The sequence below is a fragment of the Peromyscus maniculatus genome, chromosome 16 (genome assembly GCF_049852395.1).
Source record: "Peromyscus maniculatus bairdii isolate BWxNUB_F1_BW_parent chromosome 16, HU_Pman_BW_mat_3.1, whole genome shotgun sequence".
NCBI classification, from domain to species: domain Eukaryota; kingdom Metazoa; phylum Chordata; class Mammalia; order Rodentia; family Cricetidae; genus Peromyscus; species Peromyscus maniculatus.
In genome coordinates, this window is record NC_134867.1 from 55,665,568 (window position 1) to 55,681,853 (window position 16,286).

The window sequence follows — 16,286 nt, forward strand, 5'->3', positions numbered from 1 at the left end:
GTTAAGCGCTAGAAGAGTCTGTGAATGAGGAAACAAAGACCATACTATCATTCACCTTGCTACTCCAAGTGGGCGAACCCAAAGCTAACCTTGGTGTGAGCTGAGTTTTGCTATGTCAAGAATGTTCTCACTAGAGCCAGGGGGCACAGAAGGACAGAGGAAAGCAATTGAAATGAGCAGAAATGTAGAGGCAGGGGAGTGCCTTGCTTTTTATGGAACGGCCCCTTGAGATAGTTTGATGAACTAAGGTACAGTTTGTGTAGTAGGATTAGGAAATGAATCTGGACCATGCAGTCATGTCCATTGTGGGGAGGAGTCAATTGTCAGGCTTCCATGTCCTTGGTGTTGTGGGGGAGACCTGACTCACCCAGGCTTCGGGGAGTCAGAGCCCTTCTTACTACAGGGTACTAGTCATGTAAGCTTAAGAAAGTTTTTTAGAACTTCTGCACCCATTTTTCTTACCTGGAAAGTAGGGAGTCACGTGGGTGCCCACCTGAGAGGGGCTGTTGTGAGTGAACTGGCAGGGTTTTATTTTATGTGACCGAATCTCCCTATGATGGACAGCCAGGGATGAGAAAGAGCAGAGAGCCATGGTGTGGCATGGATTTGAATTTCCCCAAGTCTCTGCCCACCCTTCCATTCTGTTCTCTTCTTGAAGGACAGCCAGAAGTTACTATGTAGTGGCCTTCCTTTTGAGTTTCTTACTCCACAGCGACCTCTGCTGGGCTCTCTGGTTTACTTTTCAATGGGCACTGTTTAAGAGTAGAGCCTGCACCATTAGGGCAGTCCCTGGGGTAGAAACCCTCCCAAGTGATGGAAGTGTCTGGGAGAATGAGCCAGAGAGAGCCCTTACCCATGTGACAGGCCCCCTCAGCAGAGAGTATCCCTGTGCCCACCTGGCATCCTAGGCTCAAGGCATTTGTTTCTGTCTCTTTTCTTTTCCCCTTGGCATGTGGGGGGACTTCAGTTCTGGCGATGGCCATCTTTCTAGGAAAATGTGCTGATGTTGACAGATCTATGACAGATTCAGTTATACCACGTCAGAATTGAGCATCACATTTCCAAACAGACAACAGAGAAAGGTGGGCTCTTCCCCTTTTCTGCCCAGGGCTGTTCTTTGCAATGTCTTTATTATACCGAGTTTGGCTTTGTGCAGTTTACTTTGTGTTTAAAGAAATGCATGGAATTAACAGTAAAACGATCCATCCATGTGATTGCTGTGAGGTTTGAATTGGATGTAGCGATGTGAGGACACTGAATTTATATGTACATGCTTTCCAGCCTACAAGACATCTTCATGTATGTGGGCTCCTTTGCTCCTAAGAGCGTGTCTTGTTATTTTTAAATATCAGCAATGAGAATAATGCTTCCTTTTGCAAAATGGTAAACTGAGGCTTAGTAAATTGAACTTTGTTTGTTTTGAGACAGGGTCTCACTAAGTAGCCCTGCCCAGCCTAGAATTCACTTTATAGATGAGGCTCAGACTGAGATCTTGTCTCAAACTCGGGGATCTCCCAGTCTCTGCTGGGATTAAAGGCACATACCAACATACTCATCTAAATTAACCATTTCTCCCCCGGGCCACTGTTGTCTGGTTAAGTAGCATTGGGGTTTGGTTCACCATAGTGTCCCTTCAAGGATCTAGCTGGAGGACATACTTGAGTTACTGAGCGCATAGTCGCCGTGCTTGTCATCAATCTGAGCAGTGTGGGTTTGCATGAAGTGACTGGAGCAGTGATGACCTTCAGGACAATGTTTCCGGAAAAGCTCCTGAAGGTGGTACATGGGCAGATGATTTCCTGACAGAGCGGGCATGTCCGACGTAGCAGGAAGACAGAGAGAAGATGTCCTCTTTATTAGCAGTTAGATTTTAAAAGTTGAAACAGGAGAAAGGAGGGTCACACTTAGAGTTGAGTTTAGACCTGGGCTAGGGCACAGATTGACAGGTGCCAATCACTGTCCCAGTACATCTTCTCCACCAGGACTCTACGGCAGTGAGAGTGCGCTGTTCCGAGCTGCCCCAGAGGCAGAGTGGAAGGAGTCTCCCCTCCTGAGCTTCGGCTCCGTCTGTGTAGAGAGAGTGAGGAGCCAAAGGCTGTCAGATTGGTGTCAGCCAAAGGCTGCCGCGGAGGGGTGTGAGAGGCCTGTGTGGGGGGCATGAGCAAAGCTTCTGGTAACAACTACTTACATTAGGGGACCGTTTTCCCCCTTGGGGTTTCTATTTTTGCTTATCCGACTCATCTACGTTTTCTCACCTAACACAGGTCCATGAGCTGCATCTGTACGGCTCCACAGTAGACAGCGCTCTCCGAGACAACGCATGGGAAATCCAGATGTACGTTCACTTCCAGGATAATGAGGGAGTTACTGTGGTCATCAAGCCCGAGCACAGAGTGGAAGATGTGCTGACATTGGCATGCAAGGTGATGGATTTTGCTCTAGAAACAAATACTTCTGAATAGAGGGAATCATTAATGCACTCCTCTGGCTTCTGGTTTTGTGGGGTGTTTAAGACCCAACTTCCCACACAGGGGAACATACTCACATTTTCTAGTAAGTTAACTCTCCACCACTCAGAAAAATAAGCCCTTAGGAAGACCCTGAATTATTCCACATACATTTTAAATCTGTATCTAGAGTCACTGTGACATGGGTTTCTGTTCACGTTGCTTAGAAAAGTGGCCTGTGTGCTATTATGTACGTGACTCACTACCGTTCACAGCTGCTCCATGGGCACTTGTATGAGTTGGTGGTTATTCATTCTTCCAACTGGACTTTTTTATTCCCAGTGTGTGAAGAGGAAGTATAGGGTAAATCCATTCGGCACTGGCAGGCCTGATACTTTTAGACCACCAGGTGGCAGAGTGGAGCTAAAAGAATAGGAAAGTGACCAAGAGGCATGTAGAGTTTGCCATGAAGAGTATTTTAATTCTCTTTTGTACTTGATGGGAGCTTTAGTGTCCTGTACACTTGTGTGTGCAGTTATAACTTTATGAACTTAACTGCCCCTCCCCCCAAGTGTGTAAGCCCTTTCTTGAGGAAAGCCTGGATAGGTGATAAAAACAGCCACAGTAACCAATTTTCTGAGTGTTAAAAGGTGTCACAGAGGCAGGAGGTCAGCTAATCCTTTCTGGAGTACAGGCCTGAGATAAATGCTCTGCTGTTCTGAGTGTGGGGAAGAAAGAAAGGATGCAAGTGTGTGTTACACACACACACACACACACACACACACACACACACACAGAGAGAGAGAGAGAGAGAGAGAGAGAGAGAGAGAGAGAGAGAGAGGGGACTATATTTGAACTTACATGTTTTCCTTTCAAAGTCCAATTCTGAAGTCTGTAGAACTTAAACACATCTTATAAATCTCTCTACTTTCACATAGATTTTTAACTTACTGTTAGCAACCAGCATGGGGAAGAGTTGGCCATCCACAGTGAGATGGGTGGTGTGATGAAATATAGCTCCTTGACTTCCTAACAGTGACCCTTACACTTAGTGATGGTATGAGAGGAAAATTTAACAGTGGGTTTTGACCCTTCTTTTTCTTGTTTGCACATCTAAAATTTAAGCTTTTCTGTAGTTTCAGACTGAGCAAATTATATGCAGTTGCCTTTTGAGACTTTGACGGTGGTCTGTCGTGAGCCTCCTGAGCGCTGCTGGTGATTTTAGCACAGAGCAATTGGACTCTGAGTAACCAATCATTTTCTTTGCAGATGAGAGAGTTGGAGCCCACTCACTACGGTCTTCAGCTTCGAAAAGTGGTGGATGGAAGTGTCGAGTGGCATGTGCCTGCACTGTATGAATACATGCAAGAGCAGGCAAGTGGGCGGTGGAGGCCGAGAGGGACTGTCCCACCTCATGCATGCCAGATCTCACAGCCCAGGCTGGCCTTAAACTCCTTGTGTAGCTGAGGATGATCTTGAGATTTCGATCCTCATGCCTCCACATCCCGCAGGCTTGGCATACAAATGTGTGCTACCACACCCGGTGTGTGTGATGCTTGGGGTCACACCCAACCAAGGCTTTGTGAATGCTGTGTGAGCATTCCGCCAATGCTGGCTCTTGCTCTGGGTCTCTGCATGCTCTTAATTTTGAGGGCTGGAATTTGGGGGGCAAACTGTTCACATATGGAGTTTAATTTGTAAACATCCCTCATGTAAGCAGTATCGTAATTTCCCTGTGAAAAATGTGTCAACGTGATTTTGCAAGGTTGCATAGCGTTAAAGTCTTTGATTCTGTTGGTTTTGCTTTTCTTAGGTTTATGATGAAATTGAAATTTTTCCCCTCAATGTGTACGATGTGCAGCTAACCAAGACTGGGAACATGACTGACTTCGGTGAGTGTCAAGAGTCCTCTCCCGACCCCAGAAGTTCATCCTGCCTTTTGCCCCCCCCCTTTCATTATCATTTATTTATTGTAACAGGATGGCCTGGTACATATCAATATTGGGGGAGATGCAAGACAATTGCAGGAAATAATATATAAGTTGCCAAGGAATGTGACATGCTTGTGGCAGTGCTAACACAGTGAATTAACTGTGCTTGGGGCTACTCTGAGGTTCACCCAGAAGCCAGACAAGGCTTCTTTGATCCATTTGTTGATTTTGTGCATGTCTGCCACACACATGCAGTTCATGAAGAGGCTAGAAGAGGGCGTCTGATCCCTTGGGTTTGGAATTACAAACAATTGTGAGCTGCCCAACTTGCATGCCAGGAGCCGAATGTGGGTCCTCTGGAAGAACAACAGTGGTCTTAACCACTGAGCCATCTCTCCAGCACTGTCAGGCTTCTTTTCCGATCTAGAATCTTATCCACCTGGAATGCTGTTCGTCCCCAAACCCCTCTCCCAGGATTGACATGTTACTGGCCCTTCAAGAACACTTGCATGATCTAAGTGGCATAGGCCTGATCCGTTTGCTTTATCTCCCTCTGGCCCGAGTTTAACAATTAGGGGTCAGCGTCTGTGTTTAACTCCTATTTTCCTTAGTCTTTATCGAAACGCAGCTCTAAGGTCTCTGTAGACTTTGTTGATGTCCCCAAGAGCACCTTAGCCTTTTATTGCCTGTACCAGGAGAAGTCAGTAATTAGATAAAGGCTGACGGCTGCCTCCACAGAAAAGCTGTTTTGGTCATGTTAAAAATATTGCCACACATAGATACTTGCTTTAAAATAATTCAAGTAGCTAATATGTTAAAATTCTTTTCTTTTGGACTCTGTCCTTAATTATATGATCAGCTGTGTTGGTTCATTTTGAGACAGAGTCTCACTTTGTAGCCCACACTGGCCTGGGATCCCAGGATATCCTCAAAACTCATAGTGATCCTCCTGCCTTAGCCTCCCCAGTGCTGAGAACTGAGAACGTCTATGTCCACTGTAGGCTTGTGTTGCTTGATTGTAAGTTGGCAAAGAGGGCTTTCAAACAAAGCCAACTTCCTCTTGGCATTTGCTTCCCATGGCCACGAAGTCTTCTTCCCGTCTGAGTGAATGAGTGTGGTCACAGATTCTGCTTGAGGCTTAGAGAAAACACAGGGGACAGAGGACACTTGCCCTGTCCTCCAGGAGCTCATAGAATTGGGGAACCCGAATGTGGAAGTATAGTCTCTACCATGGCGGCGATGGTGGGTACAAAACCCAGTACATGCATTCCAAACAGGACATGTACTGGGTTTTGCATGTTACATCTATGTAAATAAAGCACTGGATCCATCCAGGTAGTTTTTCCACCTTCTCTTTCTGTGTGTATGTGCATATCAGAGTGTGTGTGTGTGTGTGTGTGTGTGTGTGTGTGTGTGTGTGTGTGTGAGAGAGAGAGAGAGAGAGAGAGAGAGAGAGAGAGAGAGAGAGAGAGAGAGAGAGAGAGAAGATCTGGGTGTGTACATGCCAGAGCACATGTGGAGAACAATGGACATCCTTGGGTTATATTCTTGGGTTATATTATATACTTTCTTGGGACAGGATTTCTTCATTGTTTTTCCATTGTGTGTGTCAGGCTAGCTGGCCTGCAAGCTTCCAGGCATCTTCAGTCTCATCCTCCTGAGGGAATGCTGGGATACTGGTGCTCATGCTGTGCATCTGTCCTTTTACATGAACTCTGGGGATTCAAACTCTGATCCTAATGCTTGTGCAGCACACACTGTGCTGTGTCCACCTAAGCCATTGCCCAACACAGTCTTTAACCTTCTTGAAACACCTCAGTGCATTTCAGTAAGAGTATCTTTTAGTCTTAACTGAAAAAAAAGGGGCACTATTTTAACTGTGGTGACATAGAAGTCACATAAAATAGATTATCTGCACCCTTTATCCGTGGCAGCAAAGTGCATTCATGTCCACAAGTCACCCTCTCCGTCACCATCACTCTCCAGATCTCTCATTTAGCAGATCTGGAGTTTGTATCCGTAGGATGCTAGCTTTCTGCTCCCCTTCCTCAGCTCTTGAAAAGCATACATTATATCCCCTTTGTCCTTATGATTTGGGACCCTTTGAAGCTGCCTTTTTGTGCCCAGCTTATTTCACTTAGCATTAATGTCTTCAGGGTTCATCCCATTATAGGATACACCAGAATTTCCCTTTTAAGGCTGAGTTGTGTTCTACCGCCTGTCTCCACCACATTGTGTTTGTCCTCAATCTCCCCATTTGTCAACCAGGCTGTTCCCAGGCTCTGGCTGCTCTGAATGTGCCGCCGTGTGCAGTTGTAACTGTTGATGAAGGTTGCACACTCCCGTGTCTAAACCCTCCAGTCTGGTGGCTTCCTCTTTCCTCCTCCTCTTGCTACATAATGGCAATTTCAACATAGTTCTAACTCTGACTGGTCAGCATGCAGCATTGACAAGAATGGGTGGGTGTTCGCGGATTCACCCCTGACTGGGCTGGGGAGACAAAGGGAGGTGAACTCACACTGGCTCTTTTTTTTTCCCTCCCCCAGGGTTTGCAGTCACAGCTCAGGTGGATGGCCACCAGCATCTTAGCCGGATATTTATAAGTGATGTTCTCCCTGACAGTCTGGCATATGGAGGAGGTCTGTACGGTGCTGTGTGTGTGCACACTCTAAGTTTCCAACTGTGAGGGGCATCTGCCTCCTGAGGCTGTTGGACAGTTTTGTCAGATGATGATTTCTCCTGGAGTTGTTGAGGAAGAATTTATCTGAAAATGCATATGTGTATATATAAAGCTGTGTGTGTGTGTGTGTGTGTGTGTAAAGAGAGTATTCTATTCAAACAGACTTGTATGTGGGAGTTCTTGAGAAAGAATTTACTCGCAAATACATATATGTATATATAAAGTATGGTGTGTGTAAAAAGATTTCATACAGATGTGTATATATAAAGGGAGTATTCATACAGACGTGTGCACGCGCACGCATAAAAGATTTCATGCAGATGTATGTATATAATAGAGTATTCATAAAGATGTGTGTGTGTAAAAAGATTTCATACAGATGTGTATGTGTCTATATAAAGGGAGTATTAATACAGATGTGTATGTGTAAAAACATTTTATACAGATGTGTATTTGTGTATATAAAGGGAGTATTCATACAGATGTGTGTGTGTATAAAAAGAGATTTCATACAGATGTGTGTGTATGTGTAAAGAGAGGGAGAGGATGTGTGAGACAGAGAGAGGCCTAGAGAAAACATTTGATAAGCATTTCCCCAGCTTGTGTTCAAAACAATCTGCCTAAGGCCAGCTTGGAACTGGGCTTTAGCTGAAACTGCTGGTCAGTGGTTGGCATTTGCAGCTCAATTTTGTCAGAGAATGCATCTCTGTAACCTCCCCCTCCTCTTTCTTCCTGTTCCCCACTTGGTTCTCAGGGCTGAGAAAGGGTAACGAAATCACAACCTTAAACGGGGAAGCTGTGTCCGACCTTGACATCAAGCAGATGGAGGCCCTGTTTTCTGAGAAGAGTGTTGGACTTAAACTGATCGCCTGGCCTGTGGACACAAGAAGAACCCTGTGCACTTCCTGGTCAGACAGTGACCTGTCCTCCAGGGACCGGAGAGGTCTGCCACCCTCTCCCAACCAGTCCCAGCTGCTAGAGGAATTCCTGGATAACTTTAAAAAAACATCCACTAACGGTAAGGCTGTGTTCCGTCTCTGGCTTGAGTTGCTGGTGCCTTTGGCCCATATATTCTTAGGCCAAAGCCTCATTGCAAGTCCAGATTGTTTAAACTGCTACTCAGTCTTTCCTCACTCACTAGGACAAGAACACAGGAACAAACTGGGATACATTTATCAAGAGTCCGTGCATTTTAGCAATTAGAATGCCTTCAGAAAAATTGAAAATAACTACTTTTTTTTTCCTTGCACAAAATTATCTTTAAAACCCCATGCTCTTTCAAAGCCATTCACATATTCAGTATTGACATTGTGACGATTGCGGCCATGAGCTTACATATACCCCAGTACCGGATGATTGTTTTTAGTCGGTGGAATCTGAGGTGAATCCACTTTGCAGTGTTCTGTTTGGGTTCATGTCCTGGAACATGGTACAATTTTGTTGTTGTTGTTGTTGTTTTGCTATGAGGAGGACTGGTCTCTCTGAAACAGCAAACCTTGAATGTAGCTCTCGGACTGACTTCAGAACTTTGTGAAGGTCAGGTAACTGAAGAGTGTCTGTCAGCATAGTTTCCACCAAGTGAGACACGTGTATGAGGAATCCATGAAGGTGGGTTTTCCCAACTTGCTGTTTCCATCTCTCTCGACTGTTCTGTTTGAATCAGAGGCCCTAGCCCAGTAACTGTCACTTCCCTCTGTCATCATGGAGAGTCCAGGTGAGGTTCAGGTGAGGAGCGTAGAGGTGGATCTTGATCCTGGGAACACCGGAGCTAATTTTTCACACTGTCTTGCATTGCTAACGGATTTGCAATAGAGATCTCCACATGCTGACCAAGAATGAATGCAAAGTGTAAAAGAGAGGCCAGTAGGATGAATTTAATGATAGAACAGGCTTAAGAGGTCATCTTTGGAATTAAACAGCAGATTGGAAGATTGGTGATTCAACAAGGTATCTGGTGCTTTCTCTTCCTCTCCTGGGATGTTCTCTCCATTTAAAATATCATGAGGTTGACTGTTGCCATAGAAAAGTGGGTGTCATGAAACAGAAATCATGATGGAGCTAATTCATGAGTGGTGATATTGGGACCATTGGTGATATTCAGTCTGCTCTAGGTTGCTATTCTGAGCCTGAGTGGCCCGTGTTAATGTCCAGTGTTGGACTGACTGTTCTTCCACTGTGCTTTATCACAATCAGAAAGTACTGCAGCCTGTATTACCTCTCCTATTCTGGGAATGAACCTCTTCAGAAATAGCAAAAGATGCATGCAGACTTACTTTTTTTTTTCTTTAAATAGGAAGAATCCATCAGGGGAGTTAAGCTTGTCCACTACTTGTTGTGGTCCTGGACTCTTGTGGCCTCCTAGAAAACATCCTGTGTCTGTGTGCACAGGAACTCTGCAAAGTGAGGGCTTGGCAAGCTTGTGTGCAGTCCTTCCTTCCTTCCTTCCTTCCTTCCTTCCTTCCTTCCTTCCTTCCTTCCTTCCTTCCTTCCTTCCTTCCTTCCTTCCTTCCTTCCTTCCTTCCTTTTTTTCCTAGTGCCCACTTGCCTGGGGCAGTGCAGACATCTGTTGGCACCTTCCCCGCATGGGGCTTCTCCACGAGGCTAGAGTGTGCCGAGATTTAGGCCCCTTTCTCAGACAGAGCACAGGTTCTTGGCCCTCAAGATTTAGGGTTGATCCTTTTTTTTTTTTGTGAGCTCCAGGTGACCGGTCCTTAGTTGTTCACTCATGTGCCATGATGGACTGCTCTTTGATACACTTTGCAAAGTGGAATTTTTTTTTCCTTTTTTGTTTTTAAGGTAGTTGTGTTGTTTGAGGGAAACCACGTGCTTGGGAACTTTGAAGGTTAAGGGTAGGAATAAAATCTGGGGTGAGTAGGTAAGAAATTGGGGGGAAAAAGACAAAGTTTCTCATTTGGACATAATGTCTTGCTTATAAGAGGAGCTTGTGTATGGATTCATTAGGACTGGGGTGTGAGGACAGTCACCAGGTCCTGAGTCAGACCTGGACTTGAGGGTGGGGTACTCTTAGGGCATCGTATGTGGCAGTGAGGTTGGGTTGTGGAGGGTGCTAACTCCTTCCCAATCCCTTGCAGAGATGATTTTGAGATGCATGCACAGCATTCTTGAAGTGACCCCCAGAACTGAGTCATGAGTGTACCCAGAATCCTTTTGTACACACTCACAGACCTTCTTCCTGTCTCTCTTCCCTAGTGTGTGGTCGCATTCCCAATAACTTCTGGGGGTTAGTCCTCTACTCAGACTGCCTTTGTGAGCACCTCCATGGTGTCCCCAACTCTGGTATGGCAAGGATTCTAAGCTGGTGACTCGGCCCCCTTCCCTGTCTGTCCCCCCTGTTTGAAAGCCAGGCATAATGTCTTTCACCATCTGTCCTAAATGCATGAATTCCAGGCCAGGGTGGGCTGTAAGACCATTTCACAATAAATAACAACAACAATACCAAAACACCTCACTTTGATTTGTTTTACTGTGAAGTAGAAGAAAAGTCTTATTATAAGATTTACACAAATGGACATTTAAATAGCTTTGGAGAACGGATTTTAATATAACTTGGGGCTGTCCTTGGGAGCAGCCACTTTAGTGAGTTTAATCATACATGTCCCACCCATGGACATTTCTAGAAGGCACTGTGGACTTGGAACCGAGGAAGGGAAGTAAGGAAGGCCCCCAAGTCCATTCTACGAAGTCTGGGTCTCCACCTAGTGATGTTTCTGAAGGATAAGATCGGCTTTTTAAAAAGGGGAAACTGGAGGAATCCCGTGTGGAGCAGGAAGAAAGATGTATGCAGTTGTTGGGGGACATATTTGACCATCTCCGGGAATGGGCGCAGATCCCTTCCTGCTGGGTGTTGACGGGCAAAGCCCTGGAAACAGGCTGCATCCGGCTCTGGGCTCTGGTCTACTTCTGGTTTTAGTCATACATCCAGACATCTACAGCGGTCTCTTAATTGGCCTCTGATCATAACAGAAATCTTTATCTCTATCTCTGACCAAAAGAAGGGTGGTCACAGCAGTTGGGGAGTGGTGGTGGTGTGGTGTCACAAAGGACCTGGAAGTCGTTGTGGATTGCTATTCTAGAAATATGCCATACTCATATTTGAGAGTCCTTGATAATTAAGACATTTGGTGAAATGAATCTCAAACTCATCTCCCGAGCTTAAAAAAGACAGACTGCTGGGTTCTGGTGTCTCCTGCAGACAGTTAGGATCACGCTTGGAGCTGAGCTTGGTCTCTGGTCGCCAGGAGGAGGGGACCTATGAGTATTGGGATCCTTCCTTCCCCTACCCTCCTGAGCTGAGGTTCCGAGGATCCATTGAGATAATGGTCACATTCTGACTAACCATGGCTGGCATCTTGGGTGGTGTCCATCAGTTAGGAATTGAGCCCTGACCCACCATCATCCTTCAGAACTCTCTGGAAGCAGCTGACACAAGTGTTCCTCACTTGTTCCTTGCCCCTGCCAAGGACACATTGATTGTATGAACGTAGGAGGCTGAGAAGAAGATGACTCCCAGTGTCACCTTACTCTCACCGCTCTGGTCCCACAGCAGAAGCCACAGGGCCGCAGTCTGAGTGAAGTGCCTGTGACTCCTAATGAATGAATGGCTCTTTGATTTCTGTCTTACGTGTTTGAATGTCTGTAAGTTATCCATACCAGGGAGAGGAAATGTCCACAGGCTATATTTGACTCAAGTGGAAATACTAGTAAAGGATTTTTACAGAGAGAGTTAATTTTATCACGGGAACTCCCCCAAAGAGGCCAGTGTTATTTTTGACCCAACAAGGCCGCCATTGAAGGAGCTGGGTGTGCCCAAGCTGTTTGTGCTGGGATCCTGTTAATGCTGCTTTTGTGATTTATGCATGAAATCCCCTTTTCTAGCGTTTGCTGGCTCTTGAGCAATCTCAGCAGCTTTTGGGGATGTCTCCCCAGGCGTCAAGTTTGTGAACGAAGTTTTTATGCAGTCATTAGACTCCCTGTGGCATTCATGTTTTCTCCATGCAAACAGCTGTTACTATGGCCTTGTGAGGGCCAGAGGTTCATTTAGCAGGAGGGACATAGAGACCAATGTTCCTGTTGCTTGGGCTTATACACAACCAGCGCTTTCAGACCCAGAAGGTAACTATAGCCAGGGGTGTTTGGACAGCCCCTGGCCTCTTTTGAATCACTTGTTCTGAGCTGGTATCTGGTGGAGAGTCTGAGGCTATCAGAAGCCACTTGGATGTAAATTTCTTCTTCTTCTTCTTCCTCCTCTTCCTCCTCCTCCTCCTCCTCTTCTTCTTCTTCTTTCCTTCTTCCTTTTTTTTTGACACAAGGTCTCACTATATAGCTCTGGCTACCCTGGAGCTCACTATGTAGATCAGGTTGGCCCTGAATTCACAGAGATCTGCTTCTGTCTCCTGAGTCCTGAGGATAAAAGCATGCATCGCAACGCCTAGCTTGTAAATTTGTTCTTAAGGGTGGCTTTTTGGGGAATGTATGTGTCTGTGATACTGGAGCCAGCTCTACTGTGCCACACCCACTTACTTCCTGTTTGTGAGTGGGAGGGCAGTCTGGCCTCCATGAGATGTTTTGAGTAACCAACAGCATTGATTTCTGGGAACACTGTTTCTGTATAAAACAGCGATTACTGAGTCTGTCTGACCAACACCCCAGTTCCCAGATTTTAAAACATCAGTGTCCCTACAGAATGGAGGGTATATTCGTTTAATAATAATAATAATAATAATAATAACAATAATAATAATAAATCCAATCGGGAAATACTAACTTGAGCTGGAGTCAGAACTCAGCCTCAGAATGCCAAAGTCTTTCTAGCTGAGCTGAAGGTAGCTTTTAGCCCACCAGGGAAGTGAGCATGTGAGTTGCTTCTTGGCCACAGTTAAGTGTGGAATTGAGGGTGTGGTGTGTTGCTACCAGTGGTAGGAGTTGAGGTCCTTGGATGCAAATTCCCTGTAAAACTAAGTTTTGCTTAGGAATTTGCTGTGGGATATCTTTCTGTATGCTGGGAATATGTGTTGCTCTGATTGGTTGATAAATAAAGCTGTATTGGTCTATGGCAAGGCAGCTTAGAGGCAGGCAGGAAATACAAGCGGATAGACAGGAATAAGAAAGGAGAGGAGAGGGAGATGCTATCCCGCTGTCCAGGGAGCAGCATGTAATGACACATAGGTAAAGCCATGGAACTTGTGGTGACATGTAGATTAATAGAAGTAGGCTGAGTTAAGCCAGGCAGTGGTGGTGCACACCTTTAATTCCAGCACTTAGGCAGCAGAGGAAGGTGGATCTCTATGAGTTTGAAGCCAACCTAGGCTACAGAGTGAGTTCCAGGAAAGGCACAAAGCTACACAGATAAACCCTGTCCAGGGAGTGGAGGAGAAAGAAAAAAAAGAAAAGAAAATAAATGGGCTGAGTTTAGTTATAAGAGCTAACTAGCAAGAAAATTGAGCCACTGGCCATGGGCATGCGGTTCATAATTGATATAAGCCTCTGTGTGTTTAATTGGGTCCCAGTGGCTGTGGGACTGGGCAGGACACAGGAAAACCTCTGACTACACGAGTTGGATTCCTATTTCCTCACTGCCTTACTTCTTCCCTTGTTTGACTTTGGCTCCATTTTGCAGGCAGGAAGAGACGAGCTAGCCAACGTTGCATACTCTTCAGAAACCCCCAGATGAGTAAGGGAACACAAAATAGTCAAACATAGAAAAGCTTTAGCAGTGTTGGAGTGCAGTTCCCTTTGTGACAGCTGAGGAGACCAGGGTTGGGGAAATGGACCCTTGGAGCTGCGTTTGAGTGGTGCAGATGTTCGGGTGACAGTGGTGGAGATGTGAGTGGCGGTCTTTTGTGGGGTGATTTGCAGACCCTAACACCACGCTATCCACCACTTCTCTACCGATGGTCATCAGGAATTATGATTTTTTTTTCCTCATCACAAGTCTTCTTGTGGACTCCTCTGGGGATGACATGGCAGTTGCCGTGTTGAAATCAGAAAAGCTGTGTGATGACTGCATGAAGCTCTCACAAGACTGGCTCCACTGACATTCTTTCTGGAAGATGTGTGGGCTCGGGAGAGGCACCGAGGCCGTGCCTCCCCACTTGGATATACATATAAGTGGTTAACAACTGCTAAGAAAGAGGGACTCTTTCCCATGATGTAGCTACGGCGAGTTGCCCACCCTCCTGTAAGCGAGCCAACCCTAATTAAACTCACTGTTTCAGCCAGCTGGACTTTGGTGATTTTTTTTTTTTAATCTGCTGGTGCCTTTTCTAGGGTGAATAGATGTGTGGTTGTTCAAGTTTCCCATTCTACTCAAGAAAAGTCACTTAACAAACGCCCTGAAAACAAATAAAAAGGATTGCAAAAAGAGCAAATAAGTGAATTACTGTCCGAATCTATGAAACCCAAGCGCTGCATAGGGGCCATAACCACCAGTGGTTAGTTTTCCGTGGTCATCTTGAGGGATGGTAAATAGCTGGTGGCAGGGAAGTGTACACACGGCAGGAGTGATGGGGAGAAGCTGGCGTAAAAAGCTTGCCAGCATCTTTAGCAAAACCGGATCTTGTATCATGTCCCTGAACATCAGATACAAATACACTACACAGTCCAGGTACAGTCTCCAAGAGTGACCTATTGGCTGTGCCACTCTCAAGAGGACCGTTAATTATGTTGATAGCATGCTTGGCCTCCTGTGCTCACAAGGAAGTCAGGTCATTAATTGTATAGTGTAATTGGAGGCGGAGCTTTTCATCCTGACCACCCTATACCCAGTATCTGCTTCCCAAATTAACACACAGAGGTTTATATTAATCATAAATGGTTGGCCGATGCCTCAGGCTTATTACTAACTAGCTCTTACATTTAAATTGACCCATTTCTATTAATTTATGTATTGCCACTTGGGCATGGCTTTACCGGTCCTCTGGCATCTTGCTTCTTGGGCAGTTGGCTTGCTTTCACCCTTCTTCCTCCGAGTCCTCAGTTTGATTGTCCCACCTCATCTTATCTTGCCTAGCCATAGGCTAAAACAGTTTCATTATCAACCAATGAGAGCAACACACATTCACAGTGCACAGAAGGACCATCCCACAGCAGTGGAAGTCCAGGAGACTGGATTTTCCTCCAGAGAGAGCATGGTGGCCGTTCACACAGGAAAAGGAATCGGTCCCTGCTCTTGCACAGTTACTTCCAGTGATGTCTGCCCACTTCTGCCCTTGTTTCTCCTCTTTGGTCCTGGGCCTGAAGATGAATCCTCTTCCCGAGTTCATTCTGCTCTCTGAAGGAGCTGACATTTTCAAATGCAAGCAGGAAGCAGAGAGGGTGAGCCTGCCCCCAGTGACATACTTTAGGCTGTACCTCCTAAATCTCTCCAAACAGCATCACAAAGTGGAAACTCAGTATGAATATGGGAGCCTAGAGGGCTCATTTCTCCTTCAAATCACCATTCACGGGCTTACCTCTTTCAGCTCCTAATTTTTTTTTTGGTCCAGAGGTGAGGACCGAACCCAGGGCCTTGCGCTTGCTAGGCAAGCGCTCTACCACTGAGCTAAATTCCCAACCCCTCAGCTCCTAGTTTTGGAGAGATAGCCTATAAATCCCTACAGTTCAGGGCTGGCCAGCCTCTGTTCATTGACTCTTGTGTTCAGCCTGTGTTCCAGGTTAGCCCTCCCCCAACAGTTCCACTACTGACAATATCGTAAGTTTTCTGGATTGGTGATGCATGCGCATACTATAAATTTCCAGCCGTATAAAAGGCTAAATAAACAGTGGTGACGAAGTTCCACGAAACTGTGGTTACAGTGGTTAAAGGCATGGATATTAGCTGGGCAGCCTATGTTCAAGTCCTGGTTCTGGGATCATCTACTTATTGGCTGTGTGCTCCCTGGAAAATCAATTAACCTCTCTGATTAGTTTTAGAAACTCAAATGGTCTAGGACTTCTATGAATTAATGAGCTGATATTTGGAAAGTACTAGTAGTGCCTGATATGTAGGAAGAGCTATGCAACTGTGTATGTTAAATAAGTGGAGAAGTTTCTCTCGCTGTGTCCTTAGCATTGAGTTTTTCTTCAGGGATAATTCTTGGTTTCTTTCTCTTCCTGAGCTGGAGAAATGTAGACATTGGCGAGCATGCTGGGGTATTTTCCTGCTTTAGGGCTGACAGGCATGTCCACACCTGGAATTTTGAGGTTCTAGGGATGGAACCGGGGCCTCAT

The 16,286-nt window shown here is 45.7% G+C and overlaps 1 protein-coding gene across 2 annotated transcripts in view; it reads left to right on the forward strand.

Annotated features, from left to right (window-relative positions):
- Tiam2 (TIAM Rac1 associated GEF 2) overlaps positions 1-16,286 on the forward strand; it is a 211,706-nt gene that overhangs the window by 134,824 nt on the left and 60,596 nt on the right. For both annotated transcript variants that reach the window (XM_015996768.3, XM_015996769.3), the window contains 5 exons: positions 2,265-2,423; positions 3,717-3,821; positions 4,261-4,339; positions 6,925-7,017; positions 7,813-8,076. In XM_015996768.3, the coding sequence (XP_015852254.2) occupies positions 2,265-2,423; positions 3,717-3,821; positions 4,261-4,339; positions 6,925-7,017; positions 7,813-8,076 (700 nt within the window). The remainder of the gene's footprint in view (positions 1-2,264; positions 2,424-3,716; positions 3,822-4,260; positions 4,340-6,924; positions 7,018-7,812; positions 8,077-16,286) is intronic.